We start from the raw sequence: 24,242 nt of genomic DNA, 5'->3' as shown, positions 1-24,242 counted from the left end.
AAGTGACTACAAATCTCTTGTCTATGCTACATAGAAACCCACAGCTCAGCCTAAGCTGTCCTTGTTTTCAACAAAGCATGAGCCTCAAATGTCCCCAAAGTCTACACCTTGTCTGGCCATATAGGAGTCAAACGTGTTGATGCACTGTTTCATGCATCCTATTACTAATTCAACTAAGGGGCCCTCTTCATCTAGAGTTATCACTACTGACAGTGCTTGAAATGCATGGGCCATTCTCTGGGCAACTAGCAGGAGAAAGAGTAAGCCCGAACATGTATATGTTCTTCAGAAGCCTTTTTGGTGCCGATCATTTAACAGGTTCCTTTTTTTTTTTTTTACAGGTTCCTTTTTATGCTCCAATTATGAATTACTCCAACTTCAAAACTATAAGGAAGTATATAAGTTCACTGAACAAGTACTGAGGCCTAGTCATGGACCTTGTAAAACAAAACAAAAACAAGGAATATTGCTTAAGAGGCTGAATTACTACAGAACTAGTTCTAGGGGATCTCTGGGTGGCTCAGCGGTTTAGCGCCTGCCTTTGGCCCAAGACGTGATCCCGGGATCGAGTCCCGCGTCGGGCTCCCGGCATGGAGCCTACTTCTCCCTCTGTCTATGTCTCTGGCACTCTCTTTCTCTCTGTGTCTCTCATGAATAAATAAATAAAATCTTAAAAATCAAAAAACAAAACAAACAAAAAAAAACACTGCTCCATTCAAATCCTCCCATGTCAATCAGTGCCATCAGTAGCTAAAGACCCCTAATTTAATCTCAAGGTAGGGACCTTCATAGAGAAGATCTTTAGCATACCACTAAACTGTGCCAATACCTCCACTTACCTTCTAATACTCTGCCTTAACCATTCTAGGGATATCAGAATGAAAACAACCACTTGCTCTTTGTGCTCTGCTTAGTTATCCAATCCCAAAAGATGACATCAGGATCAAATAATGGCTTGTTAAACATGGAAGAAGGAGAAAGGATTAGAAATCTGATGAGAGGGATCCCTGGGTGGCGCAGCGGTTTGGCGCCTGCCTTTGGCCCAGGGCGCGATCCTGGAGACCCGGGATCGAATCCCATGTCGGGCTCCCGGTGCATGGAGCCTGCTTCTCCCTCTGCCTGTGTCTCTGCCTCTCTCTCTCTCTGTGATTATCATAAATAAATAAATAAAAAAAAAAAAAAGAAATCTGATGAGATACATGGTAAAATAGTTGCAAAGGCGGTTAACTATCTCTACTATTTAGGTAAATGCTCATTGAAAGGTAGATATTGAGGATAAAGATCATGCTTCATTTATTTAATTATTTATTTATTTATTATTTTAATTTTTTTATTTATTTATGATAGTCACACAGAGAGAGAGAGGCAGAGACATAGGCAGAGGGAGAAGCAGGCTCCATGCACCGGGAGCCCGATGTGGGATTCAATCCTGGATCTCCAGGATCGCGCCCTGGGCCAAAGGCAGGCGCCAAACCGCTGCGCCACCCAGGGATCCTTATTTATTTATTTTTTAAAGATTTTATTTATTTACTCATGAGAGAAACAGAGAGAGAGAGAGAGAGAGAGAGAGGCAGAGACACAGGCAGAGGGAGAAACCGGCTCCACGCAGGGAACCCGACGTGGGACTTGACCCTGGGCCTCCAGGATCACGCCCTGGGCTGAAGGCAGCGCTAAACCGCTGAGCCACCTGGGCTGCCCAAGCTTCTTTTAACATATACTGAAAAATACCGTTTTGGTCCTTAAAAAAAAAAACAAAACAACAACAACAAAAACCATAAACTTAATAGCTTAACCAATGGAGTACCTTACACAAAGCAAAACACACATCTTAGTCAAGTAAAATAGTAAAGTCCAGATAGATCAGTTTCTCCAAAGCTGATCTGTGGTTAGCTATATTAATCAGATCATCCAGGATTGTTAAATATATATTTAAAATGCAGATTTCTGGAGCACCTGGGTGGCTCAGTTGGTTTAATGTCCCACTCTTGATTTCAGCATGGGTCATGGTATCAGATCAAGCCCTTCTGGCTCTGAGCTGGGCAAGGAGCCTGCTTAAAATTCTTTCTCTCCCCTTCTGCCCTTTTCCCCTCCTCTGCCTCCACACATGCTTTTTTTTTTTTTTTTTTTTTGAATTTACTTATTTGACAGAAAGAGAGAGAGAGAGAGCACACCCAAGTAGGCAGAGCGGAAGGGAGAGGGAGAAGCAGGCTCTCCACTGAGCGAGAGCCCAATACAAGGTTCAATCTCAGGACCCCAGGATCATGACCTGAGCAGACACTTAACCAATTGAGCCACCCAGGTGCCCCTCTTGCTCTCTTTAAAAAAAAAAAAAAAAAAAAAAAAAAGTGCAGATTTCTCGGCCTTTGCCACTACAGAATCAACTTAAGGTGTAGGCCTAGGAATATGTATTTTTACCTAGTACTCCCAGGTGATTCTTAAGCTCCCATGTTGGATATGGCAATTGCTTAAAAATAAAATCTTAAAAAAAGAAAAGGAAAACTTAGTATAAAGCTCTCATTTTTTCTCACTTGATTTTCAACCAGCTAATGAGCTAGAAGAGAGAGGGGTTCCCATTTCACAATTTAAACATTTGTTGAATGCATCTGTAGTATCCATACAGGATGAGATATTGCTCTTGCACACTTCCTAGTAAGCAAAACATTTAAATTTCTCCAGTCCAGAATGAAAAATTAGAAGAAGAGGACAAGAGAAACTCAAAGCCAGAGAAAAGAGGTTGCTTCTGACTTGTGATTAAGTGGTGATTGCAGACAGACTACGTGAAAATGGAAGGGGGATATCCATAACTATGCCTTCAGTACTGAAATAGGCTCTGAGATGTTGCTAACTCCCAAGGAGTTTACAATACTTAGTATTTTCCTAAATAGATAGTTAAATGGAGAAGTACTGAGTATAGTTACCCAAACTGTACCAAATTCTAAAGACTAAGCAGTATTCCAGGGTAAAAAGCAATACAAAAAGAAAAAACATGACTACAGACTTGTGGGAGAAGAAGAGACACACCAAACTTTACTTCTTGGAAATAGAGTTACTGCAGAAGGACCTTTAAAAAAAAAGATTTTATTTGAGAGAGAGCAGGAGTAGAGCGAGGGTCAGAGGCAGGAGAAGCAGGCTTCCCACTGAGCAGGGAGCCCAATCTGGGGCTCAATCCCAGGACCCTGGGATCAAGACCTGAGCTAAAAGCAGATGCTTAACCAATTGAGCCAACCATGCACCCCTGGACCTTCTTTTTTAAATCAAGTTCAGTAAGTGCACTTAACAAAATAATTTTTTAGCACCTACGGGTATGCATATTTGCATATGTGCCATCAGTATGGATTCTGGTAGTCTTATAACAACACTTCGGTTGTTTTCAGTCATTTATGGACCCAATTGAATCATAATGTACTGTAACTTTATTGCCCTAAAAACTTGAGCTCAATACAAACACTGTATGCTACCTAAATTCCACAGATTAGTTCCAATCCTAAAGAATTTCTATAGCTTTTTCAGGACTTTAAAAGGAAAGTTTTTGGCTTCTTGAGTGCCCGAGAATCCGTTTTTCTACTGAGCAAAAACAAGCATACTCCTGCTAAAAGACAATTTTCCTGACACTCTGAGATTAGGAAGGTGTTCAACACCTGTAAAGGACTATAAAGTTCTGCTGAAGTGCCTATTTTTATATCACACTGCATTTAAGGAAGAAAGGAAGTGATTTGATTTTTAAGGGGAAAAAAGTAGTAATTATTGTCAAACAACCACCAGCTGAACATGCATGCACAGAGGGCACTAACTGGGAGACCTCTCAGAGCTGGGGGGTCTGGCCTTGGTGAGCTTTCTGCTTGGAACTATAACAAGCCAATAGTTACAAAGACTAGACAACTTATGTTCCTCCTCACTGCTTGTTTCCTGGTTAACTGAAACCATGAAAAATTAAGAAATAGATCCTGAGGGATGATCAACTCCCTGAGAGACTCTTGTTTCTTCCTTTCTGATTTTAAATAGCAAGAACTAGAGACACTGCATTTATTCTTGTGAAAAACCACTGATTATAAGAATAAACCATGTTCTGGGACGCTTGGGTGGCTCAGCAGTTTGGTGCCTGCCTGAGGCCAAGGGTGCGATCCTGGAGACCCAGGATCAAGTCCCATATCTGGCTCCCTGCAAGGAGCCTGCTTCTCCCTCTGCCTGTATCTCTGCCTCTCTCTCTCTCTGTGTCTCTCATGAATGAATGAATGAATGAATCTTTAATAAAGAGTAAGGTATGTTCATTCTAACATTTTGTTTCAATTACTCTTCCATATTCAAATCACTGGAATATCACTACCTACTCTGAGCCTTCCTCTAACTTTAGCAGTTTTCATACCAAGACACTTCATGGATTGGAAGCAGTAATAAGAGTAATATAGTTAAACTGCTTCACAAAATTAGTTTCCCAGGACTGTAAGTACTGAATCTAATCTCTAAGATTTTAGTTCTTCAAATTTATGAAGATGGTGATCTTACACTCCTTATTTCAGGCAATTCAGCTCAAGGACTTAAACTATTTCAAGCAAACACTCGAACTGGCTATTGTCACATGATCTCTCACACAGATTGTGAACATTGCTAGTCACTGACAAATCTACCTATTCAGGGAAACCTGAAAATTACTTTTCTAAAACTCATACAATATTGTTGTCTGATACAGAAAGATCATCAGAAATATACAGAACTTGAAACTTTTTCTATTCCATGTGAAATGATTTAATAAGCTTACAGGTATCCTTAAAAAAAAAAAATCTTTTTTCTAGAACAGTTAGAGTTTGGACATCTTTGGAGTTGTAATAAGGTCCTAGGTTTCCAATTTTTGCAAGGAGGAAAAAAAAAACCCTTTCAGATCAGAAATAAATGGCAACATCACTCTTTCACTGACAGTAAAGTATTAACTGCCAAAAAGTACCTTCCATCCCCATTCAACCTGGTATGTCAGGAGCCTCTGTACTGAAGCCCAATGAAAAATATGGAATCTCAACAGAGGAAGTGAGTGTACAGACCTACAAGTACTAACTTCAAAATGTTCGTTCTGAGAACCATATGGATTTGTCTTGTTCATCTGTATCTAGTCGTTACTGGTATTTACTTTCTCAATGTTTGAATGAATATGACAGCTTAAATTTTCCATTTGCAATTAAACATGAAACTTTTAGTTTCCTGAGTGGATCTATAAATATTGCACCATCCCAAATGCAAAGGGGGAAAAGTTACTGCCTGCCAAAGATTCTTAAACTATAATTTAACTATGAGAAACAGAGTGGTTTTGTACAGTCACAAAGTCTTACCCATCCTGGGTCTCGCCTATCTGGACCCACAAGCAACAGTATCACATTCAAGGCTCCCTAGTGACCTTCCCCCTTGGGTAAAATCTCACAATACCCAAATTTAAAACTTAAAGATGTTTCTTTAAAAAAAAAAAAAGATTTTATTTATTTATTCATGAGAAACAGAGAGAGAGAGGCAGAGACACAGGCAGAGGGAGAAGCAGGCTCCATGCAGGGAGCCCAACGTGGCACTCGATCCCAGGTCTTCAGGATAACGCCCTGGGCCGAAGGCAGCGCTAAACTGCTGAGCCACCCAGGCTGCCCTTAAAGATGTTTCCTTTATACAAAACACTAAAAAAGCAATCTCAGAAAAAGGTTTTTTGTGTTTCTTTCTTTCTTTTTTTTTTTTAAAGAATTGGCAAGGAACTAAAAATTCTGTAAAAGCTTCACCTTTCCTAGAGTGATGCTCACATGCTCTTTAATCCTCAATCTTGTGAGTAAAGTATTAGGTCTAGTTTACAGGTAAAGAACTAAGGCTTAGAGATTAACTTGTTCAAAGACCTTGCTATTGAGCAGAAGCATAAGAACTCAAATTCAAATCCCCTTGACTCAATCTGTCCTTTCTACTCTATCATGGTTGATTTGGCCAGGACACACACACACACAACTATTCACATTCTGAATCAGAGAAAAAAGGTAAGAGAAAGAGATGCAAGCTTTGAAGATTTTTATTTATTTTTCTAAGCTTTCAAGATTTTAAGTCCAACTTTGGACATTCTCTCTGAGGGCAATTAGCCACACAGTATTCATAAATATTCACTTTCCCACAGGATTTTTTTTCATATACTTTACAAACCATATGTTCCTGAAACATTTATCTTTTGAAAACTTTATCTTTGAAGACTCTTTAAAATTAGACCCAATTTTGTAATTCCTCTCCTATAAAATTATTTTCTCTAGCCCACCTTTAAATGAAGAGATGTTTGAAGTTTGCTCCTGTTGTGATGCTTCTGTGATAATCCTTTTGATCAGAGGTATATCTACTAAGATCCACCGGGCTTAACCTAATGGTATTAGTAAACATATCCGCAACTGATTTTGGTTTGAGTTGCACTTTCCAAATAACAAATTCAAGGCAATTCAATAATCAGCCTTAGGGATCCCTGGGTGGCGCAGCGGTTTAGCGCCTGCCTTTGGCCCAGGGCGCGATCCTGGAGACCCGGGATCGAATCCCACATCGGGCTCCCGGTGCATGGAGCCTGCTTCTCCCTCTGCCTATGTCTCTGCCTCTCTCTCTCTCTCTGTGTGACTATCATAAATAAATTAAAAAAAAAATTAAAAAAAAAATAATCAGCCTTAGCTAGACTTATGAGCCATTATTGAAATTTCTGCTTACTAAATTTTTTCCTGAAATCTCCCAAATGCCTATACTCATGCATATCTTTTAATATGGAGTTTCCTACTTAAATTCTCAATCCTAAGCTTTATTATTTAAGGCATTCTTGTTGCCAAGAATTCCTAGTTCACAGGAAGTTGAGCTGGTCCCTTTAAGCAATATATGAATAAATGAAAAAGTAAAGTTAACTCTCTGATGCTTTGCGTCTTCTCAGTTTAAAAATGTTTTGGAGGGATCCCTGGGTGGTTCAGCAGTTTGGCGCCTGCCTTTGGCCCAGGGCATGATCCTGGAGTCTCGGGATCGAGTCCCACATCAGGCTCCCTGCATGGAGCCTGCTTCTCCCTCTGCCTGTGTCTCTGCCTCTCTCTCGCTCTCTCTCTCATGAATAAATAAAATCTTAAAAAAAAAAAAAAAATGCTGACACAAGACATACGGAGTTTTGTTGTTTAAAACACACACACACACACACACACACACACACACACACACACACCAATAATGACCTTGGCATTTCACTTACTAAATGCATCTAATAAAGACAAAGCTCTGGGTACCTTTTCTAAAAATTGAGATATAACTGACATTTAAGTTCTGGGTATCTTTAATAGAAAACCCATAGTTCTATTAAAGGGCTGAGAAATTAGTCACAGCAATATATTTTCTTCATTTCTAAGCCCACCTTCCCCTGAAAAAGTTTTCAGAAATGACAATCTTCCCTTATTCTTGGAAAAGCAGGAACCAGATACACATTTGGCTCTTACTTAGCCCAAACCTAGATACAGATACACTACCTTTCATTTTCCAGTGGTTTCTTAATAGAAAGAAGAGATCAGTATAGGCTGTGAAATTCAGTGAGGTAAAGACTTAACCAACTCTGGTTATATGCTACCGTTCATTGTGTAAATGTCAGAAGATTTAAAAGGTTATCAGGGAATACCAGCAAAGGAAGGAATCACCAACATCAGTACCTGAAACCTAATATTTAAAATAAGGATCTATTTTAGAATAGAAGCTGTCTGGACAGCTGGGTGGCTCAGCGGTTTAGCGCCAACCTTCGGCCCAGGGAGTGATCCTGGAGACCCGGGATCGAGTCTCACATGGGGCTCCCTGCGTGGAGCCTGCTTCTCCCTCTGCCTGTGTCTCTGCTTCTCCCTCTCTGTGTGTCTCTCATGAATAAATAAATAAATAACATCTTAAGCTGTCTAACCAAAGTTTTTTTTTTTTTTTAAAGATTTTATTTATTCATGATAGTCACACAGAGAGGGAGAAGCAGAGACACAGGCAGAGGGAGAAGCAGGCTCCACGCAGGGAGCCCCATGTGAGACTCGATCCCGGGTCTCCAGGATCACTCCCTGGGCCGAAGGTTGGCGCTAAACCGCTGAGCCACCCGGGCTGCCCCTGATCAAAGTTTAAACTTTAAAATGTAGGCAAAGAGGGACTCTGTATATTTATTTAATCCTCAATAGCTTGTAAAGCATAGAAATATCATCTCTATCTATAGATGACAAAACAAGGTTTCGCAGCCAGGGTTAAGTTTCATACTAAGAATAGGGACTTACTTAGATTTTTCTACTCCAATTTTCTACTTTACCACAGATGTTCAAGAATGTTATATCCCCACAGCCTCCCTTTCACATATATCCTTTAGGATCAACCTGGTTCCTCCAGATGTTTAAGAGGTCTAAGCTATCTCTACCAACACATAATTATAGGCAGGCTGTGTGCATCAGGCTCCCCACAGGGAGCCTGCCCCTCTGTGTCTCTCATGAATAAATTTTTTTTTAAATCTTAAAAGAAAAAAAAGGGGGGGGGGGCAGGCTGTAACATCTGTATTAGAAACTTACCAATTACAGTCTGGGATTTCTGGAATCTAGACCAGGCAGTAAGCTACTAAACAGGAGAGTTGAGAAGATGTAAAAGGCCAAGTTTTCAGGTTCTTGGTCTCAGGTTCTCCCTTATAAACCTACGCATCTGTACTATTCCATTAAATTCAGATTTCATGAATATAAAAATGTGATGTTTACTAAGCCCACAACATTTGTTCCTTTCCTCCCACTTCCCCTTCTACTGCCTAGTAAGAGCTCAGATAATGGACTACAAATGAAGAGGCTACTTTACCAGAGTTGGTTTGGTAAAGAAAGGAGTCTTAGCAAATGAGATCCCCTAATCCACTGATTCGGAAACCTGCTAGGTTCTGCCCAACCAGTATTCTGCTCAGAAACCTTTATAAATCTGGGCATTCATATATAGCAACAAGATTAAAATCTGGGCTTTTAAGAAGAGGCAAAAGGGTGCATTTCTAGTGTACTCTAGTGAAGGACTAACCTTCAACCTAAAACTTTTTTAGGGGGCATGTAAACTCCAAATAGCCAAGAATATCTCCTCCAAGAAAGATCCCAGACTTCTATTTTTGCTAGGCTGTGCTAAGAAAAATACAAAGAATACTGAAAGCAAAAGTTGGCAGACTTTTGTTCTTAAAATATAAAAAAAAGTCAAAATATCCAGTGATCTATGAAACTTGTTCTCAACATCAACAACAAAGACAAGAAAATTAAAGTCCCCAATAATGCTGATTGCTTTAACGCCTTTTGTTGGAGCCTATCTAGGTGTATCACAGGAATGCTAATGAAGGAGTTTTGGGTTCCTTAAATCCACAAAAACAAAATTAACTTCAAAGGCTTAGAGAGGAATTACAGCCCGGTAGAGATTACCTCTACCCTAAATCTAATGGAGAGGGCAAGAGGGAGATATAAACAAAAATATCTACTATAAATCTCAGAAAAATTCTCAAGAGCAGTACACAAAGGTAAAGGTGGCAGGGAGATAACTGAGCGGATATAAAAACTTAAGCCAACAAACTGAAAATGAGTATCGTCCAAAAGAGAAATTTAAAAAAAGTTGCCTCTCTCCCTTAGTTTCTACTAAAATCTAGAGATGACAGATAAAGACAATACGGTTGGTTTTAGCTTGATTATATTACAAATTATATACCCTAAGATATACTTGAGATAATTAGCAAGATCACTTCTCTTTTTTTTTTCCCCAAAGATTATTTATTTATTCATGAGAGAGAGAGAGAGAGAGGCAGAGAGAGAGAGGCAGAGACATAGGCAGAGGGAGAAGCAGGCTCCATGATCAGGCTCTGGGCTGAAGGCGGCGCTAAACCGCTGAGCCACCGGGGCTGCCCTTTCTCTTCTAATATGAAAAATGCTTAAGTCTTTTCTGAATATACAGAATAAAAATCATGTTAAACAATATCTAGGGGTCCCTGGGTGGCGCAGCGGTTTGGCGCCTGCCTTTGGCCCAGGGTGCGACCCTGGAGACCCAGGATCGAATCCCACATCGGGCTCCCGGTGCACGGAGCCTGCTTCTCCCTCTGCCTATGTCTCTGCCTCTCTCTCTCTCTCTCTGTGACTATCATAAATAAATAAATAAATAAATAAATAAATAAATAAATAAATAAATAAATAAATAAATCTATTTGTTCTTATTTCAGCATACTGTCAATTCCTATAGCCCTACTGAGAATACCAATAATATCTAGCATATTCTATAAACTTTTTCCCACTTAATAATAAAGTTTACACTACCATGATACCCACCTCCTTCCAATCTTTATCCCCCTCTACAGTACCCAGGCACTGGTGCTATCAACACAGAGCATACAACACACACCTAGATAGGCAGGTTGTGGGGCAAGGGCAGGGGCTGGTAGATTTCCCACATCAGCGACTGGACTGCAGCCATAGGGATGGAAAGCTGCATCTCAAACTTCATTTACAAGTCATGGAAATACAGAGAAAAGACTTGTTCCAAGGATTACTACTCTAAACACAATCTTCTTTAAACACAATACCTCATTCACCTTTTAAGGGCCAGTCAGGAACTTCTCCCATTCCCATCTATTTTTAGAAGCCAAATTCTCAACAGTTTGCCCAAAAGCCATTATGCAAAGTTAATGGTTCAAAATAATTAAGGAGATTATCTAAACCATAGGACACAGAAAAGTCACTCAAGTCACTCTCCCACAGACAAATGCAATGAACTGACTGTTATTTTACTATTCTTTCAAGAGGGCCTTTTTATTTTTTTTTAACCCTCCAGGTCCCACATCAAATATTCATTTAAAGCATTTCCACAGCCTCATTTAAAAATAAACAATCACATTTGAATCCATTTTTTTCCAAAGAAAGCTAGAACTTCACTGGAGTTCAACAGAGTTTCATATGAGAAGTATGAAATCCCTCACAAAAATACACCTCTGGGGAAAGGACTTTGGGTTTGAAGAAAATTAGTTTTATTTCGCACTTAAACTATGGCAAATACTGTTAAAGATCTGTAACATACATATGCATTCATACCCAACTAATATGAAATAACATGCACAATTTCATTATAATCCAAAAACCTCTAAAATGAAATCTATCCATAAAGTACAATAGAATCATTTCTCATACTGTTAGCAGCAGAATATAACTGTTACTATAATTAAGATATCACACAAAGCTTTCCCAAACATATCTACAGATTTAAAAGGTTCAGTTTTTTCACTCCCTCCCATACTGAAAACAGGCAGAAACCCCAATGACCTAATTTTGGAATATAAGATTTAACACATGTTAAGAATTCTTGGCTCTGTATATTGTATAAATTGATACAAATTCACTAAGACCCAGAACAAATTAATGAATCACTCTTTTAAGCTCTCACAATTCCTCATTTTTATGCTGATGTTAAAGGAAAAAAGCAAAACAATTCTTTTTTTTTTTTTTTTGCTACTATTGGCTAAAGTGAGATTTGGGGACTGACTCTGGGTTTGTTTTCCATTTTATCTACTTACCAAAGAAAATTATGAGCTAGAGATGGTCAATATTACCTAGTTTTCACCTTTCAAACTATTTAGTATTTCTGATTCCTTTAATAACTCCTGGATTTTCTAGTTTTATCAGAAACAGTAGAATCTAAAATTTGTTTGGGAGTTCTGATATGCTAGTAGCCTAAAAAGCAACTTTGTTTTGTGTCTAAGTGTAATATAAAGATTCCACAGTAGTCACTAATTCTGAAAAGGTGCCCCAAGGAGTTTGGTTGTAGGAGAAGGAAAGAAAACACCAGAGTCCAATGCGTAAGTGTTTCTGGATTAAGCAGATATATGCACCAGATTTCATTTGAAGGTGCCATCAGTTTCCAGTTTTAAAACGTGAGGGGTATTTCCAGATAGCCATACCATCAGTCTTAGCACCACCCACCTCAACCTGCAACTAAAGCATAGAAATACAACTCTGTTAGCATCAGAAACAATTTATATTTAATTCCCCCATACAGGGGATCCCTGGGTGGCTCAGCGCCTGCCTGCCTGCCTTCTTACGGCCCAGGACGTGATCCTGGAGTCCTGGGATCCAGTCCCACATCAGGCTCCCTGCATGGAGCCTCCTCCTCCCTCTGCCTGTGTCTCTGCCTCTGTCTCTCATGAATACATAAATAAAAAATTTTAAATAAATAAATCCCCCATACAATCTGTATCCATTAAGCTAAACCAATCAACAGGACAAGATGTCAAACTATGACCCCATACAACATTACTTAAGACTAATCAGTCACTGATAGGATCAAGCATTATACTCTGCTCATCCCAGCGAGGGAGGAACCCCACAAATCCAAAGCAGATAGGCAAAAACTCCAAGTCCTTGAAACAGCAGAAGATCACTAACCCCCAAAGTGACGTTACCATTATCAACTCTACAGATAGCTTGGCAGACTGCACAGTACTGTAAAAATGACTCAGCCCCACTATAGTTAGTGCTACCAACACTTAGAAAGGAAAAAGGTAAGTAAAACATTAGGTAAAAGGTTATGGTTTCTGCTCCTGAAACTCCCAGCTCATCACCAGTATTTCAAGTATAAATGCACTTCACAAATAAGATTTCCCCAGCAGTTGCATATGGGCCAGAACATTTTAAATTCCCAATGAACACCAACAGTTTTAACTATTGTAAAGAAAGAGCTTCAAAGGGCAAAAAATCTTTTAGATCTTAAGGAATGAAGGCAGGTAGAATGAGGGAGGTTTGTATATATGAATTTGTACAGTTAATCTGTAAGTCGGGTTAAGTCCACTTAAGATCATGCTTAAGCAAACTCTTCTTAATACAAAGATCAATAACAATATGTCCAAGTATAATTAAACACTGATTTTTGTTTTTTAAAACCTGTCTTTCATAGTTAAATAAATCAATCACTAGTTACCAGGCTATTACTTAATACAACAAGCACACAGTTACTAACGCTACATCTTTCTTCTAGACAATATTTACAAAGATAATTACTGCAGTGTCAGACACTTAGGATGGTGAGGAGGCAGTTAAAGTGCTTTTTCTCTAGAAGGAGTAGGTTTAGTTAAAAAGTAAGCAAATGACAAACTATCAAATCCTTCCCTCCCACATTTTTCATCTCGGTAAGAAAGTAGAGATGTGCAGTTTTTAATTTTGTCATACTGCCATCATATATATAGCATACTTAAGCTTGGAAGCTTTGGAACGCTAGACTCACTGCCTGTGGGCAAGCTAGTAAACATACCTAAGCCTCAGTTTCCTCATCTATAAAATGGAGATAATAGTACCTTAACTCATAGGGTTCTTCCAAGAATTAAATTAGATGATCCATGAAAAGAGCTGAGATCCGTCATGCCAGGCAGACAGTAAGCATTCAATAAATATGAACAATTACTGCAATCACAAGTGATCACATTCTAAAAGTCAATATACTCAGTTTCCTTTGGTATCTATAAAAATGGCATTAAAGATCAATAATTTACCCAGCCCACAATCATCACATATTCAATCGTTCCTTTGCATAATTTAAGTGAGATCCATGGAGATTAACTTTCTGAGGAGAAAGGACTAAACTTTGCTTCATTGCTAAATACACAACCTACTCAGCCCAATCTTAAAGTCAAAAGAACACTTTTTTCTGTGTTAAGCTCCTACCTTCCTCCAAGAGAGGTCAAAAGGACTCCTTACATCCTCATCTGCCACATCCTTTCTTTGCTTCCACATCCCAAGGAAACATTTATACCTCTGCGGTTTTCTGAACTGCAGAGGACTCCTCGCCCCTTCAAAATCCTGATAGGTTAGCTAAACACTAGTTAAGAAATACTCCAACCCCTGACACTCAGCACCTAGTCTTGCACAACACTCAGCTCAGAAGTCACCTCCTCTAAGAAATTTCCCCACCCCCAGACAAAATTAATTCTCCTAGTTTCTCAAAGCATTTTGAGTATACATATACCTCCGCACCTACCTTATAATTAACTAATTATGTCTCTCCCAGCAGACGGGATTGAGGGCGAGAGAAGCATTGTGACCCAAGGTTCAGATCTAGCATTACACAGTGTTTCGCACATATTAGGTGCTCAAGAAATGCTACTTTAATTTAACCTACAACCCTTCCTTGCAGAATCACATCTCTTGCTAGATGCCCCACTACAAATCTGAACATAAGGCTGCTCTCAATAGAGCAGGCTAACACGATGGACTGCTGATTACAACATCAGAAAATCTACTCATCAGCTTCTCCCATTGGAGAGGTTCCCGGAACCCGAACTCAATTGAGCAGGATTATGTACCATCAGAATCAGTGGGAATTCCCAGCACACAACAGAGGGTACCTTCTCCTTCAATAAGATTGTTGAAAAGCCCGCAGGGTGAGCTTTTTATTGGGGGAATCTTCATTGAATAACTGAAGTGGAAATACTCAAAGAATAAATGCCTTGATATGGCTGAAAAGGGGTCAAAAGCATAAAGATCTAGGAAAAGCAAGCTAGCTCTTGGTTCCTGAAAAACAGCGGCTCCTGAAAAAAGAACAGGAAACAAGGGTGGATGCGGACTACTCTTTGTTTCAATAAATAAAATCTTTTTTTCTTTCCCATGGCCCGAAAGAAAAGGCCAACACACCAGGTCCAGATGAGATGCTCCACAACCTTTTCTCCTGACAAGTACACTAAACTGAGGTTCTTAAAAATAAATAAATAAATAAAATAAAATAAAAACAAAAAAGCCAAAAAAAAAAAAAAACCCAACAACAAAAACCAAGAAAAGAGAAACAAAACACTGCATTAGGAACCTCAGCCATCACGAAAAGTTCTAGTCAGAAATACTTAAAAAAAATTTTTTTTTTAAATCTATATGCCCGAGTCCAACGTTTACTTTGGAGGGGCCCACGGAGAACTTGCAAACTTTGTGAAGGGAGGTACTAGTACTACCTTTGCAAAGAACACAACTTGGGGGAAAAACAACCTCAAAATATGAAAAACTCCACAAAGGGTGGCTTTAGTTTTAGGACCGTAATTCCCATCATAAAATTCTTACACCCCCACCCTTCACCTTCTCCTCCCCCCCACCACCACCGCCGCCGCCACCACCGCCGCCGCCGCCCGCCCCCCTCCGCCCCCCAAATCAACAGTTGCCGAAGGGTAGCTTTCATTCTGGAAACAGAAAAGGAAACAAACGAGAAGCAGAAAGGCAATAACCCCCCAAAATAAAGTTCTCCTTGGGGAAAAAAAATAGTAGCCATTCAGTCTCCCACCCTTCCCTCCCCGGTGAGGTCTGTGATTTCCACGGCTTTGCTCTGCAGAAAGCTCTTTCTGGGCAGCTCAAGGAAGGAGCCGAGGGAGGGAGAGAAAGAGACACACAGGCACAGAAAGGAGAGGAGAAAAAGAAAATGGCGCAGAGACTAAGTCCCGACTGTCGACAAGGCGACTTTCCCGGGAGGAATCCGGGCCGACAAAGGCTGCCCGAAGGCCGGCGGCGGGCGACCCCGGGTCTCCGTTGCCCCCTCTTGGGAAGGCCGCGGTCTGGGGGGGCTGGGGTCCCCGGAAAGGGGGTCCAGAGGCGGCCCGATGGGAACAATGGGGCCGGTGAGCGAGGAGCCGGGACTTAGTCTCTGGGACGCCATGTCTGTCCTCTGCCCGGCTCCGGCCCGGCGCGGGCTGGGCGGCCGGCGCCGGGGCCCCCGGGGTCGGGGCGGGGGGCACACTCACCATTCAGTCGGAAATCCGCTTCAATCTGGAGGGAGAAAAGGAGGCAGTATGAACAAACGGGCTCCCCCCGGCCCGCGGGCGGCGAGCGCGCGGGGCCGGGGGCCTAGCCCAGCCCGCGCCCGAGGATGAGGATGAGGATGAGGAGGAGGAGGAGGAGGGAGGGGCCCCGGGGTCGGCCGTAAGGGGCAGCCCCCCGCCGTCCCTAACTCGGCGGCTTCCGCCCGCGGCCTAGCGCGCCCAGCCCCGCCGGCCGCCCGCCCCTGGCCGGGGGCTCCGGCCTGTCAAGGCGGCCGGGCCCGCGCCGGGGGTCGCGGGGGTCGCGGGGGGTCGCGGGGCGGGGCCGGGGCGCCAGGAGGACCCGGCCGAGCCGTACCTGGGAATCGTTGTGCAGATGGTCCCCACTCATGTCGGCCGGAGCGGCGAGCGCGGCGGGCGGCGAAGGGCGCCGAGGAGACGCAGACGGTCGGGGCCGGCCTGTGCGGGCGGACGGGGGCCCCCGGAGGCTCCCGGAGGCGCGGAGAAGCGGCGGCGGCTGCGGGCCCGACGCTCCCCGAACGGCTGAGGCGGCGACGGCGGCGGCGACGCGGACTGACTGCCGGGCGGGCGGCGAGAGCGGACCCCAGCAGTTGTGTAACAGCCTAAGTTCGCATTTCGCCTCACTGCGCCTGCGCGGCCGCTTTTAAACGAGACGTCGGCGACGTCAGAGACTCGCGGAAAGAGGCCGAGGGCTGCGCGGCCCGCCCCCCCCCGCCCCCCCCGCCCTCCTGCGCTTCCCAAGGCGGACCCGGCTTTGCATCGCAGGCCCCGCCCCCAAGCCCCTGCGCGCCGCCGTGATTTGCATAAGCAGCCGACTCCTCCCACGGCCGCCCCCCGGGGCGATCTTGCCTGGCTCTCCCCGCGCGGTTTCTCGGAACCCCGTACGCCTCTGCGAGGCAGTGCGCAGGCGCAGCCCGGACGCCGCCCCCGGACCCCGGCCGGCGGCGCGGGCCACGTGGTGGGCCTTTAAAGGCCGCGGCGGGACCGCGGCGGGACCGCGGGAGCCCCGGGCCGAGCAGCCGCCCTGCTGCCGCCCGCTCGCCGCTGCAAATGCCGTGGGCGCTCGGGGCCCCGGACCTTTCACCGGCGCTTTTTCGCTCATGAAGCGGACCCCGATGCCGCCTTGCAGGCAGGAGCTCCCGCCCTAGCCTTTGTCTAGGCCTTCCAACGTGCTGGATTATTTTCACTCCGCTTCTTAAAAAAAAAAAAAAAATTTTTTTTAAACCAACCAAAGGTCTGGTTTAGCTCCAGTTTTCTGCCGGGTACGTGTAGTCCCGGTCACAAAAGCCCTAATTTCATTCGTTCGTTCGTTCGATGAACGTAGCATTGAGCATCTCCCGTAAACCAGGAATCACGCTGAAAAAAACGGTGGTGGCAAAGGGCCAAAGGAAATGGGACCTTGGGGATAAACAGGGCAAAAGAACTGCCGTTAATGGGGCGCCGACTGTGTTGTGTGCTCTGATCTCTAAGATTTTAGTTCTTCGAATGTAGATGTCAGGCAGGAGGTTGTAGGTCACTTACCCTGACACAGTTTGATAAAATAGCCTCCACGGAGCTGGAGCTGTCGTGTGGATTCAGAGAACACCTCCACCCAGCTAGAAAAGCTCCACCCTGGACATCTTCCTCCTTCCTTTCAAATTAGTCCAGTTGATTGCGTCTGTTCAACCCATCTACCTCCTCTGCCCACGCATCTGTCGAAGTCTGCGTTATCTCTTGCGTGGATTATCACAATGCACTCCTAACAACGGCCCCTGCTTCCATTCTGGCCCTCTCACGAGCTGCTAGCCAGAAGTAGCCGGAGTGCCCTTTCAACACGCCACCTAACATCCCCTTCCCACAATACTTGCTTTCACTCTCGGTATAAAGTGCACAATTCTTAAAGTACCTACGGGAGCCCTGCTACATAACCCGCATCATTCAAGTGTGATCTTTGTGAATTTTGTCATATCTATTACCACTTCCACTACTTTACTTAATATTTTATTTTAAGATTTTATTTATTTATTCATGAGACACAGAGAGAGAAGCAGGCTCCATGCAGGGAGCCCCACGTGGGACTCAAGCCCGGGTCTCCAGGATCATACCCCGGGGCTGAAGGCGCCGCTAAACCGCTGGGCCACCGGGGCTGCCCTTAATATTTTAACGAATCCCCTACTTTATTTAGCTTCCTCCTAAGTAATAATATCTATAAAATAACAATGTCTGTGAAATCACTTACAAATAAATATGGAAAGTGTCCACCCATGGACCATTGAAACTGTCTCTTGTCATATCTAGTTGTAAACATTTTGGCGTTACTCCTTATGAATCCTTCAAAGTTCAATCTTAATATTGCTTTCTCAAAGTGACCCCCACCCCCACATTCTCTGACTCCTTCTTTCCTCACCCAGATCTAAGGGAAGTAGTCAGTGATTTTATGTCTGTCTCCTCTGTTGAACCCAAGGCCTATCTCCGTTGATGCTTCACCTCCAGCACCCAGCAACAGATTGTTACAGAAGAGGCATGCAATCAATCAATCAATGAAAGCAGGGTAATACAGTAGTTAGCGCACATATGAAGTCAAAATAACCTACGTGTGAATTCTGCTCAGCTATTTATTAGCTGTGTAATCTCAGGCAAGTTGCTTAACTTCTCTGAGCCCGGTTCCTCCTCTGGACAATGATGATAATAGTGTAATGTTATTAGACTATCAAAAAAACACAGGGCCATGTGTGTCTTTGAGAACACACAGCCAGTAAGTACAGAATTCTGGATTTAAACTCAGGTCTCCCTGACTCCAAAGCTATGTTCTTTCTCTGAAGCAATCTGCCAGAACCAGTTTCACCTTGCTAATAATGTTGTCTTTTGATAGATTTCCCATCTCAGAATCAGTCCCAGGCTACCAAGTGAGGCATTTTGATCCTATCTGTTTGTTGCAGCTAGGCCAAGAGAATTCAAGGACTGCCTTAAGGAATAACAGGGACTCCTAGCACTACTCTACTGCCAGCCCCCAAAGCCCAGAGAGAATCTGCATTTAATTTCCAGGTCCCACCAAGGATGAATCTGAGTAGGAATAAAAACAGGTCACAGACCAAAATGGCATAACAAGTGTGGTCTCAAAACCTACTCAAACCTGTAGGTGTGCAGGCATCTTATCACAGGCTGAATTTCTCTGCCAGCATGTGCGGCTGGCAGTGCACAGAGGTTGGTTGACTTGCCCAAGCCCACATGGCCACTCTGACTCTGAATGTCTCAAACCAGTGTCCTAGAAATGTGGTCCATCTACCCCTAGTACTTGAGAAGACTATAGGTAGTACATGAACAAACACTTTTACTTTGATCGTTGCATATATATTTCCATGTATGTGAGGAAAAAATATTTAATCACCACATCAAATCCATGATTTTAAGGATATAACTATTTAAGATGAGGCTTTTAAAAAGTTGGTCAATTCCTGCTTGGAACTGGAGGGTATTATGCTGAGTGAAATAAGTCAATCAATTGGAGAAGGACAGACATTATATGGTCTCATTCATTTGGGGAATACAAAAAATAGTGAAAGGGAATAAAGGGGAAAGGAGAAAAAATGAGTGGGAAATACCAGAAAGGGAGACAGAACATGAGAGACTCCTAACTATGGGAAACAAACAAGGGGTGGTAGAAAGGGAGGTGGGCAGAGGGTGGGGGTGACTGGGTGATGGGCGCTGAGGGGGGCACTTGAAGGGATGAGCACTGGGTGTTATTCTATATGTTGGCAAATTGAACACCAATAAAAAAAAAAAAGTTGGTCATCTGATTTAAATAAAAATATCAACAGCACAGAGGAAACATATAAGACAAACTCCAGGAAGGTCATAGGCAAATAAATGAGGCTTGGGAAACACTCTTTTAGATCAAGACTGCTCGCTCACGGACCACCCCAACCCCTATAAAAATAACTAGCAGATGACAGCTGATGTTGTAGGCCTGTTTCCAAAGTATGCACTGTGAAAGGTGGATGATTTATAGATATTCCAATAAAAGAAAGGCTCTATACACAAATACATAAATCGTTATGATTTAAAGTGAAACGGGCCTTTTCCCATAGGACTTCTCAGATTTGTTCAATATGCGCAATATATATGTGAATATTAAAGAGAAGGACATGGCATGCAACATTTCCAAAATGTATGTAGGCTCAGAAACCCTTTCTTCCACACTACATTTTGAGACATGGCTCTTTGGAATGACCAGACCTCAGGCCACCTGATCTAGGTTGTCACCCAAGATCCAGCCTGCATTCATTTGCTTCTGAATCTCTTGGGATTGTTCTTATCACCTCAGCCCCAACTCTTGGCTTCCAGAACTGAACACCCATAGGATTGTCTGAACAACCTCTGCTTTTCAGGGAACCATCCTTCTGCACATTGTACACATATGTATAAATATGCTGCTGTCCCTCTGGCTACAATTGTTTGACCCAGCTGACTCAAGATGAGTCACTCTGATAAACTTCCTTGGGACTTTGGAACTGGGAGGGAGAGAATGGTTTGGTCTCTGTTCTTATGGATGGATCTATAGTATATACATTGGGGAGGTGTCTTGGTGGTATTTTCTATCAAGAGGGCCAGAGAAACCCCGGGAAGGGGAAGAAAAGGAGGAGGAGAAGAGAAGACCCTGATGGAATTCAGGACTCTGGTTCCTCCTATCTCCTCAGGCCTCATTTTACTCCCATACCTGTACTTTTTTTTTTTTTTCCATACCTGCACTTTTGAATAAATTCCCCCTTTTGCTCAGTTAGGCTCCAATAAGTCACTTAAGACCAAGAACCCTGAGTAATACTCAGTCCTAACCTACATTCAACTTCTGGGCACTGTCACGGCTTCTGTCATCCTTTGGCCCCAGCTCTGGATCCCTGATGTTATGGCACCTGGACACCCTTCCCAGCATTTTGACCCTGGAAGTTGGCACAGTCTCAACTCCACCAATTCTTAGGCATCAGTATCTTCTGGAAGTCCTCCCTGCCTGTGGCACCTTGTCTAAGGCCCTGCTACCCTTTTGAAATTTGGACACCCTCAGAGAAGAGTCTGCTTGACAATCTCCCAGAAAGGAGACTTAGGCTAGCAGTCCCAGTACCAACCAGAAACACCTCTGCCTGCTGGTAGAGGCTCAGCAAAGGTCGAGATTTGTGGAATAAAAAGAAAAGAACTAACAGGAAAACTGGCAACCTTTGAGCCACAGAATGATAGGACAGCAATAAGAATGTAGGAGCCTGGCCATGTGGCTCGGGATGAAGAGGAGAGTCCGCTTTCATGTACTCCCTTTATCTTCCTCTAGAAGACATCCATTCTGTGATGAGGACATTTATGCATTCAACCACTATGCCATGAAGAATGTAGGAGTAGGGACTTCGTAGTAGATAGGAATTCACTATACCCTGGGAATAAAGATATTAATAAGACCTAATCCTCATTTTGGAGGAGATCCTAGTCTGATAATGAGACAGACATATTCCCCAACTGTTACCATAAGGTACAGGGAAGAACAGGGAAGAGGGGGGCCAGCCACCAGTTGCTATGGGGATGCTTGGGTGGAGGAAGCACATCCACCTCACCAGGGTGGTGGTAGGGGTAATGTTATGAAAGGCTTCCAGTTGGGTGCCATTCCTGAAAGATGAGGGGAAGGGGAAGGAGGGGCTGGCCTGTGGAATAGAAGGGAAGGTATTGCAGCCAGAAAAGCAAGCTATGCAGAGGTAGAGAGTCATAAGCCTGAGAGTAGCTGTGGTCAGAATGAAGCAAAGGGTGCACATGAAATACACCAGGGGAGGAGGCTGGGAAGGTGGAGAGGCCTCTCCCAGTGACTGCAGAGCCACTTCAGAATGGGCAGGCATGAGAACAACCAGGGGCAGCAGAGTGGGGAAAGTCTGGCAGAGCTGGCCCTGGAGACAGTCAGGTCAGGAGGCCAGGTGAGCCCGTTGCAGGTGCTTCAGAAGCTTCATTAATCATGGCAGATCAGGGATCCCTGGGTGGCACAGTGGTTTGGTGCCTGCCTTTGGCCCAGGGTGCGATCCTGGAGATCCAGGATTGAGTCCCACGTCGGGCTCCTGGTGCATAGAGCCTGCTTCTCCCTCTGCCTATGTCTCTGCCTCTCTCTCTATGTGACTATCATAAATAAATAAAAATTTTAAAAAGTAATATATTAAAAAAAATCATGGCAGATCACTTGGAAGGACTGTGAAGATGCAGACTGACACAAGGGGATAGCCTAAGAAGAAGTTGTGATGGTGACTCTCTCCGATGTTCCCTCTCACAGGGTGTGCCTGCTGGGACGTCCTGTGGCTGCTCAGGGCCAGCTGCCTCCAACCCAGGAATGGCAGGTGTGAGGAAGCAAAGAGGCAGAAACCCAGGCTCTGGGAGTTATTGGAAAATTCTGGGAGCGAGAGAAACCTCAGACTGACTTGGCATGACTCTCTGAGAGAAGGAACAAAAGTAGCAGCCTCACTTAATAACCAGCAAGTGAGGGGTACCTGGGTGGCTCAGTGGTTGAGTTCCTGCCTTTGGCTTACTTAGGTCATGATCCTGGGATCAAGTCCTGCATCAGGCTCCCTGCAGGGAGCCTGCTTCTCTCTCTGCCTCTCTCTCTCTCTGCATAATAAATAAATAAATAAATAAATAAATAAATAAATAAATAAGTAAGTTAATTTTTAAAATCCTTAAAAAAAAAACCAATAGGTGACAGCTTAGCCCAAGTCAAGGTTTTTTTAAGATTTATTTGTTTATTTGAGAGAGAGAGTGAGCATGTGAGTGGGGGTAGGGGTAGAGGAAGAGGCAGAGAGAGATAATCTTGAGCAGACTCCCCACTGAGCATGGAGCCTGACTCAGGGGGAGATCCCATTACCATGAGATCACGACCTGAGCTGAAATCAAGAGTGGGACATTTAACTGACTGAGCCACCGAGGTGCCCCAAAAATCAAGCTGGAAATCCATTCCTGCCTTGTTTCCCATCCCTTCAACGCTGTGGATCTGACTTCCATCCTAATTGTAGAATTCCTACTTTCTAAATAGTATAGCCTTATTAAAAAAAAAAAAAAAAAAACAAGTATAGCCTTATTTTCATCTACTTCCTTGCAGCACTCAGTGAAATGGATGGGCACATTTTCTGGGCCCATTCCCTCTGGCTCCAGTAACCACGAATTCTCTTGGTTGTCCTCCTATCTCTGCAAATGTCACTTTCTGACCTCTTCCTCATCACCCAGTGCATTGTAAACATCCCCAAGGCTTCTGCTATCAAACTTCTCTCTCCTACACCCTCCTCCTAGAAGCTTTACAGATTCCATATCGACTTCTGTAGATAGCCTCTCAAGTGGGTGTCTCTAGTCTTGACTTCTTTTTGGAGCTACAGAAAAATCTGCCCATCTGCCTATTGCATGCTGGATAGCCCTCACAGTCCCCTGCTCCTGAGTTCAACTTTTCCCTGAACCTACCTTTCCCTTCTATGGTCACTGCTTGGTGGAATAGTTCCACCTGCTCCCACTTGTACAGGCTCAAAGCCTGGGAGCCTCTTGAATTGATACTGTCCTCCCACCCCCACCCCACATCCTCTGAGAATTGGCCGAGACCTATAATTATTTGTCTCTCATTCCCCACGATCCTCATGTCACCTGCCCCTTCACTGCATCTCTGTCTCTGTCTCTGTCTCTGTCTCACACACACACACACACACACACACACACACACACACACACACTCCAACTACAAGTCAGTTCCTTTGCCTACTGCTAGAGATTTAGCCATGAACTAGACAATGTAGTCCCTGCCCTCAGGGCCTGGTAACTGGGACAGACAAGAGGCCAAGTAATTGCCATCTACTACGATAAGTGATTTGGGGTTAAAGTACAGTATGTTTGCTCTAGGAGCCCTTTAGAGGAGCTGTCATCCCAGTATTGAGGAGACAGGCAAGGCTTCTCAGTGGAAACATTTAAACTGAGGCCTGAAGGTGGGAACAGAAGTTGATCAAGTGAAGGTTAGGGAGGATAAAAAAAGCAAGTGGAGATAAGCACTAGAGACTGAGGAACAGGTGGGCAAAGACTTGGAAATTAGGCAGAGTATGGTTCACTGGAGGAGCTTTTGATGATTCAGGGTGGCTGAGGAACAGAGTCTGGCAGAGTGATGAGAGATGAGACTGGAGGTGTAAGCAAGGCCCAACTCATGCAGGGGGTTTTGCGTTGGTTAAGGAGTTTGGAATTTATCCTGAGAGCTATGGGGAATCACTGATGAGTTTTAAGCAACAGAGGGACATAGTCAATGTGCATTTTAGGAAATATTACCTACAATATAAAAAATGGATTTGAGGGATGCCTGGGTACTTAGCAGTTGAGCACTTGCCTTTGGCTCAGGGTGTGATCCTGGAGTCCCCCGATTGAATCCCACATCGGCCTCCCTGCAGGGAGCCTACTTCTCCCTCTGCATATGTCTGCCTCTCTCTGTCTCTGTCTCTCTCTCTGTCTCTCATGAATAAATAAA

General features: G+C 43.6%; 1 protein-coding gene across 1 annotated transcript in view; it reads right to left on the bottom strand.

Annotated features, from left to right (window-relative positions):
* The window catches only part of TOP1 (DNA topoisomerase I), a 91,204-nt gene extending 74,810 nt beyond the window's left edge, over positions 1 to 16,394 (bottom strand). Inside the window, exons 1-2 of the mRNA XM_038572316.1 lie at positions 16,098 to 16,394; positions 15,725 to 15,749 (exon numbers count right to left, since the gene is read on the bottom strand). Coding sequence (XP_038428244.1) covers positions 15,725 to 15,749; positions 16,098 to 16,130 — 58 coding nt within the window. The 5' untranslated portion in view covers positions 16,131 to 16,394. The remainder of the gene's footprint in view (positions 1 to 15,724; positions 15,750 to 16,097) is intronic.
* Positions 16,395 to 24,242: the final 7,848 nt, after the last annotated feature.

Source organism: Canis lupus, chromosome 24 (genome assembly GCF_011100685.1).
Source record: "Canis lupus familiaris isolate Mischka breed German Shepherd chromosome 24, alternate assembly UU_Cfam_GSD_1.0, whole genome shotgun sequence".
Classification (NCBI taxonomy): Eukaryota; Metazoa; Chordata; class Mammalia; order Carnivora; family Canidae; genus Canis; species Canis lupus.
This window is presented reverse-complemented; position numbering and strand designations above follow the sequence as displayed.